The sequence below is a fragment of the Eptatretus burgeri genome, chromosome 9 (assembly GCF_056783735.1).
Source record: "Eptatretus burgeri isolate ZD-2024b chromosome 9, Ebu_testis_v1, whole genome shotgun sequence".
Taxonomy (NCBI): domain Eukaryota; kingdom Metazoa; phylum Chordata; class Myxini; order Myxiniformes; family Myxinidae; genus Eptatretus; species Eptatretus burgeri.
Genome location: NC_140969.1, coordinates 104,877,974 through 104,889,388, shown reverse-complemented (window position 1 = coordinate 104,889,388; position 11,415 = coordinate 104,877,974). Strand labels below are relative to the sequence as shown.

General features: G+C 42.8%; 1 protein-coding gene and 1 long non-coding RNA gene across 8 annotated transcripts in view; one reads left to right on the top strand and one right to left on the bottom strand.

The window, feature by feature from the left end:
- LOC147020827 (tripartite motif-containing protein 16-like) overlaps nt 1-11,415 on the bottom strand; it is a 63,522-nt gene that overhangs the window by 31,154 nt on the left and 20,953 nt on the right. For 6 of the 7 annotated variants that reach the window (XM_085896475.1, XM_085896476.1, XM_085896473.1 and 3 more), the window contains one exon: nt 4,793-4,887. The exons of the other annotated variant lie outside the window; for it this stretch is intronic. In XM_085896475.1, coding sequence (XP_085752601.1) covers nt 4,793-4,861 — 69 coding nt within the window. In that variant the 5' untranslated portion in view covers nt 4,862-4,887. The remainder of the gene's footprint in view (nt 1-4,792; nt 4,888-11,415) is intronic. 7 annotated transcript variants of the gene reach the window in all.
- Nucleotides 1,217-4,846, top strand: LOC147020829 (uncharacterized). Its single transcript, XR_015061975.1, has 3 exons — nt 1,217-1,806; nt 4,319-4,393; nt 4,743-4,846. It is a non-coding gene; the product is annotated as an uncharacterized LOC147020829 (long non-coding RNA).

Below are 11,415 nucleotides of genomic sequence, written 5' to 3'. Positions count from 1 at the left end.
AAGTGATTCTTCACCATTGAGAGATTACGTCAAAAACGATTATATAGTATGATATTTCAAAAATTTTGGGCCTGATATGTTCTCGTGGATCAGGCATTGCATGGCGGAGGTAATCGCTCACCTGGAATGTAGTTCCGACATCACGGGTGATGAAGGTGGTGGTCACGTTTCATCGTAATTGTGTGTGGAGTTTCAGAGAAGAAAGCAAATACATATTTTTGGGGACAACTTCCCCATAATCCCCTTTGACCACGATTTTTTTCAAGTCATGAATAAACTTTGGTATATCATAGGTGATGAAGGTTGTGGTCAAGTTTAATTGAAATTGTGTGTTTAATTTCGGAGAAGAAAGCAAATACATATTTTGGGGAAGAGGAAGAGGAGGAGGAGGAGATTGGGACCATACTCTGTGCAGAGCATTGGTGATGCTTAAGCAGTCTTCTTAGCTATTGGGCATAATCCTGTAAGGGTCGCCACTCCGACACAGGATACCAGCAAGCTGGCACTCATTTTGCCGACCTCGGAAGGATGACAGGTGGAGTTAACCCCACCTGGTATTAATTCAACTGCTGAGTGGGATTTGAACTCATGACCCTGGGATTCAAAGCCCACCACCCTAACCATTAAGCCAACACCAGGCATATATTTTGGGGGCAACCCCCCGTACACCCCCTTCGACCCCAAATTTTTTTTAATGTCGTGAACAAACTTTGGTACATCACGGGTGATGAAGGTTGTGTTCAAGTTTCATCGAAATAATTTGTGTCATTTCAGAGAAGGAGTTGCAAGTGTTTGTGGACGGACGAACAGATGGACGAACGGACGACGCGCCATCCCATAAACTACCTTGAACTACGTTTCAGGTGAGCTAAAAAAAATTCAGGTGTTTCCCCCCAAAAAAATAGGTATTTACTTTATTTTCCGTTACATATTTTGTGGGTCATCTATGCCTTCTCGTGGTTACCTAGGTATCTTATCCAGCCGCTACCAGGTGAGTGCCCAGGGGTATCGACCCTTTGTTTTCTTGGCTGTTTTGGCATGTTTAGAATACGGAAGAAGAAGAAATTCAAATACAAAGCGGACGTAGACGAGCTTTGCATTTTCAGATGCTTTCTAGTTTTCGGTTGTACAGTATTTTTGTCGTCATTGTAGTTTCAGAAAATTCAGCAGATAGCATCATTGTTGTGACGATGACAATAGCCCTTAACAATGTAGTAAGGATTCATGACAACGCATCACTCATTGGCAACATCATAAGTCACTGTGGTTGTTAATTTGATGTTCCAAACGTTCCAAAGTATGTGTGCTGATCCCACAACACGATTTTCAGCTCTTCGAATCAGCACTTCACAGAGAGTTTCTCAACACACTACTTCATCTTCATCTTTTTCCTCTTCACAAAGCCTGTTGCACCAACGATGGCGAGGAATGTGCTCACATTGCACATTCGCTGATCTTAGATCTCTTGGTCTTTGTATTTCGTCATTTCGTCCAGCTCCTTTGATGCAATGTTTCTGTCTGCTGGTATTGCAACATCTGTCAGTAAGCAGCTGTAGCTCTTCTTGTCTCTCACTGTAATGACTGGTTTTGTTTGCATAAATGTTTGCATCTGTGTGTAGTTTGCATGTTCGACAAGATGCTGCTGTCTTTGTTCTCCTTGACACAGTGTTTGATGTCGATTCCACTTTTGTTCAGCTTGCTTACTGCAGCACTTGCACGTCTTCCAGGGAATGTAGTAGCATGCCGCACTATCGTGACATGGCAGATATTCAGTCGGTGTGAGGATTAGACATGCAGACACAGACGGTGAGCGATCTAGGTATTTGTTGTGTTAGAGACATTCTGCAGGGACTGTCTGTCATAGTGGACATAATGTACATCTGCTTGCACATATCAGGTACTGAATGCTTGGTCTTGAGCAGTTATATGAATACTAATCTATCTATATTTCCAGCAATGTGTGTGTGTGTGTGTGTGTGTGTGTGTCTGCGACCGCCGTTTCTCGACAACCGCCGGTCCGATCTGATTGAAACTTGCCAGGAATATTGCCGGGGACCCGCGGATGTGCCTTTTCAAGGTTTGATATTAATCGGACGAGCGGTTCCCAAGTTACGGCCATTTTATTGCTTTTTTCAGTGTTGGAGAGGTGTATATATCGCAGCTGAAGTGTCGTTCCACCTTATCATGCCATTTTTCCCAAATTAATAATAATAATAATAATAATAATAATAATAATAACTAGAACTGCCACTTTATAACTGCTGGCGGTGATGACCGGGTACCCAGACGTCCGCCATTGACACAACATGAGACTTAAATCATAGTCGCAAAGTTTTGCATTGAAAGGATAAGCGGTGCCAGAGAAAACATTATTTAATAGTGATACGCAGGCCTGCTTCGAGACGGCGCGGAACAGACGAGTTACGAACCGGGCAGCACAGCACAATAATTGGCAGTAATAAAAAGAATAACGTGATACAATGACCAATCTCTGTCAACCAATAACGACCGTCAAACAATGACAGGACACGGTGCTATGATGTCACGAATGACATCACAATTAATGTTTATTTATTTATTTATTGTTTTCTTCTTCCTCTTCTTTGACGTCACAATTCTTCTTCTTCTTCGTTTGGTATGACATCACAATCGACGCTGGGGACCTGAGTATGTGCCTTTTCAACGTTTGATATCATTCTTCATCCGTTTCAGCTGTTTCCCAAGTGTTTCCCAAGGTTTGAAAGCTGTTTTTTCTCAAGGTTTGAATTCATTGTTCAAATTATTTATTAATCCCAAGGTTTGAATTTTCCCAAGGGAAAGAGCTGTTTCCCAAGGGTTTGAAAGCTGTTTTTTTCCCAAGGTTTGAATTAATTGTTGTGCTTGGTAGACATTTGTGAATGCATTTATAGAGAGAGGGGCGAGAGAGGAGGGGGGAGAGAGGGGGCGAGAGAGGTTTGGAGAGAGGGGGCAAGAGAGGGGGCGAGAGAGGGGGTGAGAGAGGGGGAGAGAGAGGGGAGGGAGAGGGGAGGGAGAGAGGGGGAGAGAGAGGGGAGGGAGAGGGGAGGGAGAGAGGGGGGTGAGAGAGAGGGGGTGAGAGAGAGGGGGTGAGAGAGAGGGGGCATCACATCACCTCTCACACCATTCAAGAGAGGGGGAGAGAGGAGGGAGCGAGAGAGGGGGACAGGAGAGGGGGTGTGAGAGGGGGGTGAGAGTGGGGGCGAGAGAGAGGGGCGAGAGAGGAGGGGAGAGAGAGGAGGAGTGAAACTAGGGGGAGAGAGGGGGCGAGAGGGGGAGAGGGGGGCAAGAGAGGGGGAAAGAGAGGGAGGAGAGAGAGGGGTGCGAGAGAGAGGGGGCGTCACAATTCTTCTTCTTCTTCGTTTGATATGACGTCACAATTGACGCTGGGAACCTGAGTATGTTTCCCAGGTGTTTCCCAAGTTATGGCCATTTATGATACGGTTGGTCCGATCTAATTGAAACAATGCCCCAATCCAGTCGTCGTTACGAGAGTGAAGGAACGAAGCTGCACATACGGGCCCGCACATACGGGCCCGCACTAGTGTTGTTAATTACCCCACGCACACAAAGTGTAAAGTGCGGTTAATATAAGCAATCGGTTCACTTCTCTCTGTCTGTCTACAAACATCAGTTTATGATCGAGGAACAACTTAATTTCAGTTTAATGTTATAGTTTGAACATGAATTGGAAGACAAACCTTCCGTTTAACAGGACTTTGGCTCTGAACCTGTCCAGATCGCGCATATGAGCGGAGTGAGATAATATGTTTTTTTTGTACTATATCTGTCTGCTTGGCAGTGAAACAACATTGAAAATCATTCCAAACGGGAAACTTGGTTTTTAAGGAAGTCATAAAGGACACAAGCAACAGGTGCGAAAAACTAATATAACGTGTTAGATCAGGTGATGTTATGGACACTGGATAAAATGGCGGTAAATTCTGAAATTAATTTTTTTATACGACCTTTAAATTATAATCTTATTTAAATCGAATGATATTCCTGAACGCCGTAGAGCACAAATTGCCTTCTTGCCACTTACAAAACGCTTCCGTTTTGCAGTACTTGGACACGTTATATAAGGTGGTGTTGAAGAAACTGCTTCAATGGCGCTAAACTTCTGGATATATATATATATATATATATATATATATATATTTTTTTTTTTTTTTATACAACCTTTAAAATAATTATTTTATGTCAATTCAATTGTACACTTGAACACTGTATGAGTTAAAGTGTTTGATGACCTCACTAGTTATTATTGTCATTAATATTGTTATTATCTACGGTGTCAAAGGCTCACGGAGACCCTTCTAAATACAAGGTGGCCCTCCAGAAACTCGAAGATCACTTTCCCTTTCTTTGCAGTGCGGTAAGCAGTCATTGTTCCCTCCAAACAGTCCAAATATTAACAGATTACCAAATGTCTCGAAATTTTGTTCAAGTTTGATTAATACATTGTCACTTTATACACATTAAAACTTTTCAAAATGCAATCATTTCATGGGCCACCCTGGATTTGTGGTCTTGTTAAAAATGCACAAGTGGGATACATCATTATGGGATAAGATAATTGGAACTTGGAAGAGCACTCTGTACTTTTTGAAAAATTACATTTGTAGAACAAAATTGACAAAGTGTATAGGATTTTGAAAAATGGTATTCCAGCATAATAAACGACATGGTCAGATATGCAGACCGATTAATCATTTGCCATTCAGAGGTTTTGGCAGAATAATCAAGATGGAGTATGAACAAGTTGTAATCCAACCTCGCTGTCATCATCCTCTTCCTCTTCCCCACCGATTTCCTCAATGAAATCAGGTATGTCGGTCGCCATTGAAATGGGCTGTTTGAAAGTGGATTCTGCAAAAGATAGCAAGAATTTATAATATTTTATCATTAATCGTAGTGATACAGCTGAAAGAAAAAGCAATAACTATTTATTTTCTTTTCTTTACGGGAGCAAGGCTGATTGAAGAACAAGGTGGAACTGACAGTGGGACAACCGTCAACGGAATGAATGAACAGGAAAAGAGAAGGAGGAGGAGGGGAGGAAACACTGGAACTTGCAAATCAGATGTTGGGTTTAGATGACAGGAAAAGTTAATGGGGGGTAATAAAGACTTTGGGTCAGAATTGGGGATGACAACAGACTGATTGCTTGAAGCCCTAGAGGAAAGAATAAGACAGAACAGCCTCTGGAAGGTTATTCTATAATAGGGGAAGTGAGGAATGAAAGATTTCAGGTGTGCAGTCAGCCTGGACTGTGGAAGTTTAACTCGGAGGGAGTTACTGGAAGAACACGTACATCCTGGAGTAGATCGTGTGGGTCGGAGGACTGAGAGATTGGAGGGAGCAATGTTGGAGAATAGATTGTAGAAAACAGAGCGATCACTCATGACCTGCCTGCAATGTAAGAGCGACATACCCTGTGCTTCGGCTTTATCATGCAAAAGTCCAATAATTATGACAGCTTTGAGAGTCACAGAATCCAGGAAAGACAGATATGATGCTGGGGTATTAGCCCAAAGTGGAAAGCAGTACTCCATTGAGCTACAGATAAAGGCCTTGTCGACTGGGAGTACAGTAGCTCTGGTTTTTCAAGGAAAGACTTGGATCTACGGAGGATTTCCAGTTTGCAGCTGGCTTTGGAGGCCAGCTTTGCTATGTGGTCTGCCCAGGAAAGGTCATGGCTGATGGCGAGGCAAAGAAGTTTAAGAGACTGATCCTCTTCCAGTGGATGACCAAGGAAATAGATAGGTGGGTATGTTTGATTATCCTTGTGGAACGATATGATGAGACTGTAACATTTTCCAAGATTGAAGGACATGTTCCATTTATCAGACCACAGTCTAATCATTTCCAGATCAGCAGAAAGAAGGGGAGCGAGAGAGAGAAAGAGAGACAGAGAGAGAAAGAGAGACAGAGAGAGAGAGAGAGAGAGAGAGAGAGAGAGAGAGAGAGAGAGAGAGAGAGAGAGAGAGAGAGAGAGAGAGAGAGAGACAGATGCAGCTTGTCTGTCCAGCAGAACGATAGCATACAGATAACACAATGTGGAGTTATCTGCAAAAAGGACAAGATGGTTTTCTAGAGCATTGGATAGGTCATTGATATCGATGAGAGAAAGACTGGGTCCCAAAACACTGCCTTGAGGAATATATTGGGGAGGAGATGGTTCCATTGATGGCAGCATGTTAACTGCATGAGTGCAGGAGGTCAGAAATCCAGGAATGAAGGTTAATTGTGTGAATGGAGGAAGTCAGAGAGCTTGACAAGCGCAAAGTAGGATGCCAGACCACGTTGAATGCCCGATATATGTTTCAAGATTTGTCCAAACCAGTTGTTTCGGTTGAGGGCCTTCAACCATTGCTGAGAGAGGAATAAAAGTATGTCCTGAGTTGAGTGACCGGGACAGAATCCAAACTGATCGTCAGAGATCAAGCTGTTTGAAAACAGAAAATATTTGACATCAGAAACGATGATGGATTCCATGACTTTGCTTGTAATTGGAAGTAAGCCCACCGGCCTATAATTGGTAAGGCCTGTTCTTGCACCCTTCTTTTGGATGTGAGTGATGTTTGCTGACTTCCGTGCAGAGGGAAGGTGGCCAAAGGAGAAGGACAGACTGAATATGGCAGAGGGAGGGGTAGTAGGAACGGCAAAGCAAGATTTGAGAACATGGGCACTGATGCTATCCGGGCCCATCGCCGAAGCAGACTCAAAGTCCGACAGAACTTTCTCTTACTTTCCCAGGTGAGAAGGACACAGTCCAGTAAACAGTGGGTAAATCGGGGTAAGATGGGACAGACCAGGATGGGTTGGATACATGAGATATGAAGGCAAATCCAGAATCTGCATCAATGCCATTTGAGGTGAGGGAGGGGATTACGTGGAGCATATTCCAGAGACAGACTTAACAAGGCACCATCGCGACTTGGAGGAAGGAGACTTGTTGGAGAGTTCATCCTTGAAATTTGTCAGATTATGTTTTCTGTCTCACCTCAGCATGGACACACACTTGTGGCGAGCCTTACAGAAACGATGACCGAAGTTACCCTCGGTCGGTTTTGCTTTCAGTGTTGAGAAAGCAAGCTGTTTGACCGCAACCACCTCCTCACAGGAATCGGTGTAGCAGGGTCCAGTGGATGGACAGGAGAATTCCAGATGGGATGGGATAAACCGATGCATGAGAGAAAATAGACTTTTATGAAAGTATTCCCAGGTGGAGTCAATCAATCAGGTGCTCAGCTGCTGGAAGCCTAATCATTTTGAGAGGTCAGATTGAAGTCCCTGCCAGTTGGCTTGTGCAAACAGCCAGATCCTGCGTCGTTGATGTTGCTCCCTTACTTTAACCAGAGAGATATGGACCCCAACAAGAACGTGATCAGAAGCGCAGATAGGGGAATAAGAGGAGCAGGAGAGATTCACGGAAAGTTAGTCATTACTATGTCCAAGAGGGAGTACATACCAGGAGTATTAATCCAAGTTGGGAAGTTTACAGACTGGGTTAAGCCCACTGAGTCGCAGAAGGTCTTTGCGGCAATGCCATGGCTGATTTACAAGGTGGCTGTTGAAATTTCCACAGATGAGAAACAGAGTTGGGATGGGTGATTACGAGTTCATCTACATGAGAGGAAACCAAGACAAGGAGAATCGGCGTCATTGGGTTGATGGTATACCACATAGGTAGAGATTAGGTTGTTGCGGAGAGGTATCCGCGGCCAGAGATATTCCAAATTGCTTGGAGGGGTTAATGCAGACAATGGACAATGAACAATGGAGTTCTTGGCATACACAGCAACTACGCCTACAGGATGTTGGAGGGGCCTGTTAAAACGGAACAGTGAATAACCAGGAAGTGACGGAGCAATCAGAAACATCCTGTGAAAGAAACGTTCCTGTTCAACAGAAAATGTCGAGAACAACAGAAGCAGCAACTTCAATGGAGAGATCGAAAATATTGGAGCAGAGATCTCAAATAATGGTGGACACATTTTGAGGGGGGAGGGGGAGAAAAGATGTGGAGCAGGTGGAGTGCAGGTTTGAGCGTGCAGTGGGAGGAGAGGGGCGCGTGGCAGGGGAAGGGTATGTGGGACACGCAGCTGGGAGAGGGGGAACGAGACGCGTGGGGAGAGGTAGCGGGACATGTAGTGGAGAAAGGGGAAGGAGGACCACGGCAGGGGGTGTGGGACATGCAGTGGTCGGGACACGTATGATGTACAGAATGGACAGAGTTATTTTTGCATTGCATTAAAAAATATATTTCATTGGCTTGTAAAACATGCCAAGACCCCATTGAAAATACTTTATGTGAACAACAACAGTTCAGCAACAATGTGGTTGTAACTGGAATCTGCACACATATAATGATGGCGGTTACACGATTATCGTCAGAGTGACATGATGTAAGTACAAGGGGTGATAAGTCTGTTCGTGGCCAAACATCAGAGAGGATGATGAAAAAGAAATATCGAAAATGTTATTTTTTTTCTAATTCTAATTCCGTTTTTGTTTTTTGTTTTTCCATTAATATTTCATTTCAACTTTTCTATATGTGGTTTTATTTATCACCACTTATCACGTTTTGACTGAACAGCCACCCTTAAAATATTTTCAGCTTCAAGTGAGCACAATGTTTCATCAAAATCAGACACTAGACCTTGCTGAAGAAACTATGCACATCCAAGACCAAAAAAAAAAAAAAAATAGGTGGGGGAATTGAGAAGAAAAGCGAAAGGAGGTTGAACGGTGATAACAGAAGGGGCGAACGACTCTTCAAGGGTCATCCCAAATCTTTTTGTCACCCTGCTTGTAGATTTATAAGTCAAAGGTCAAGGTGATCACATTGCATGACATCATCACATCACATCGGTGTATGGAATAGTAGATATTCACAAGAAATATTGAGCACAACTCTAACTTCACAATTATATGCTCCTCTCGTTATTTAGTGATTGTCCAATAAATATTAAAGTTGCCTGGTGTTGGCTTAATAGTTAGAGTGGTGGGCTTGGGATTCTCAGGTCCTGAGTTCAAATCCTGCTTGGCTGTTGAATTAATACCAGGTGGGGTTGACTCAGCCTGTTATTGGACCTTCCCAAAGTCAGCAATATGAGTACCAGCTTGCTGAGATGATTGAGCCATTCAAGTGTCCTGCGTTGGAGTGCCAACCCATCTAGGAGTGTGCCCAACAACCCAGGAGACTGTGTTGGCAGCACCAATGCTCTGCACAGAATATGGTCCCAATGGAATTAAAGGGATTAAAGTTTCTCACGAATTGTTTTATTTCAGGATTTAAAACGACAGCAACGAGAAGGGCACTTGATAGAGCGCATACCACTGCCCCGCAATGCCTGATCCACGAGAACATATCGGGCCCAATACATTTTTGAAACATCATGCTATATATTGTTTTTGGCCCCATCTCTCAATGGTGAAGAATCGCTTAAAAAATTAAATAACTCTTGTATCCAGATCCGGATTCGGATCTTCACTAAAATCGAATCAATTCATCCTTGTCAAACACCCAACCTGTCCACTAACTTTTATCTGAATCCGTCCACAACTTTTTGAGATATCGTGATATATATATATATATATATATATATATATATATATATATATATATATATATATATATATATATATATATATATATATATATATGTCAGTTGAGCCCTACAGTATCCCTAAATGGTGAAGAATCAATTTAAAATTTCTAGCAACCGGATCCGGATCCGGATCTTCATCAAAATCTAATCAATTTTTCCTTGTCACAAACGGAACCTGTCCACAAAATTTCATCCGGATCCATCCACAACTTTTTGAGATATCATGTACACAAACAGACAAACAAACAAACAAGCCGGTAGGAGGCGATGGGTCGCCGAGCATGGAAACTATAAGATATAGAGCAAAATGAATGTCATATAGCGGATAGGGAATCACCTTAAGATTATGCATATCAAATCTCATCCAGTTCCATCGACTGATAACTACTCGGTATCCATTAGAATGAAAAGTACCAAAAATGCGGTTTGAAATCGGAAATCCCCAAAGTTCGAGGGGGTGCTGTGGGTGAACAAAGAACTAAATCGAAAATCCGGCTCGATCGTTTGTGCATAATGTATTCCAGACGATTATTGTGAATTTTCATGACCATCCGACCATAACCCTAGGAGGAGTAGCATTTGGTGCGAAGGCACCTCCAGCTCTCGCATATTATAGATTTTTGCACTAATTGACCTTTGACCCCTGATCTCAGCGAAATCGGTCAATATGTCCTGAGGCAAAGTTGTAGTACTCATTGAGTACCATGAACCTGCAAAGTTTCATTCGTATCGATGCACTCACCTGGTCACTAGGGGGCCTTCAATTTTCGCCAATTTTCACGCATAACCTAATTGTAGGGGGCGCTGCAGGTAAAGTATTCCATATATCACAAAAACCGGAATATATTTGATAGAGCATCACCTGTAGATCATTCGTGCCAAATTTCATAACCCTACGTGGGATAATGGCTTTCGGAATTGATTTCGCGTGAACGGTACCGATTTTGAAGGTTTTTTTGGTTGTTGCTCGGGAACCAAAGTGTCCCTAGCAACCATCACAATTTCCAAAGCACTCGGTCATAAGATGTACCTACCACCCGAGTTTGGTCAAAATCCGCCCACGTTTACTACCAATTATGCTGATGACAAACGAACCAACATCCAAACAAACATCCAAACAAACAGACAGAATTACTGACAATAAGGGTCACCTATTTCAGCAACCCAACAGAGAATAACAAAATCGACTAACCAATATACTTGTAAAATCTTTGATTTTGCAAATAACAAACAAACAGACAGAAAGGGGTGAAAACATCATCTCCTTCACCTTCAGTGGTGGAGGTAATGAGGTTCAATACCACCTTAGTTGTTTACCTTTGGCCTATGTTGACCTTTTGGTCGATGGTGACCTCAAAAATAATTGGCTTGTTGAATTCATTGACCTGAAATATATATCCTCTTCAAACTTCAAGTAAATGGGTTGAAAATTGAAGATTTTTAGAAATACCACCTTCATTGCACCCTGATGTGGCCGTAGCAGAAATCTTCAACAACGAAGGTATCCAAACTTTTGTTTATTCATGGTGATGCAGAAGAGAAATTCACATGAAATCCACCAATAAATTTTCCAAAGAAATAAAAACACATCAAACTTAGAGGAAGACATTTGGTTTTTGGTGAAGATAACACACAGGCGCATCTACTGCATTAAAAATTGTTTCTGTATCCATCCTGTCCACCCCTTACGTTCTCCCCGACCCATCATTGGTACCCGCATCTCTTGTTATCCGTCTCCGTTTAGTTTGTCCCTCAGCCCCGCTGTTGGCATTCTCTCTCA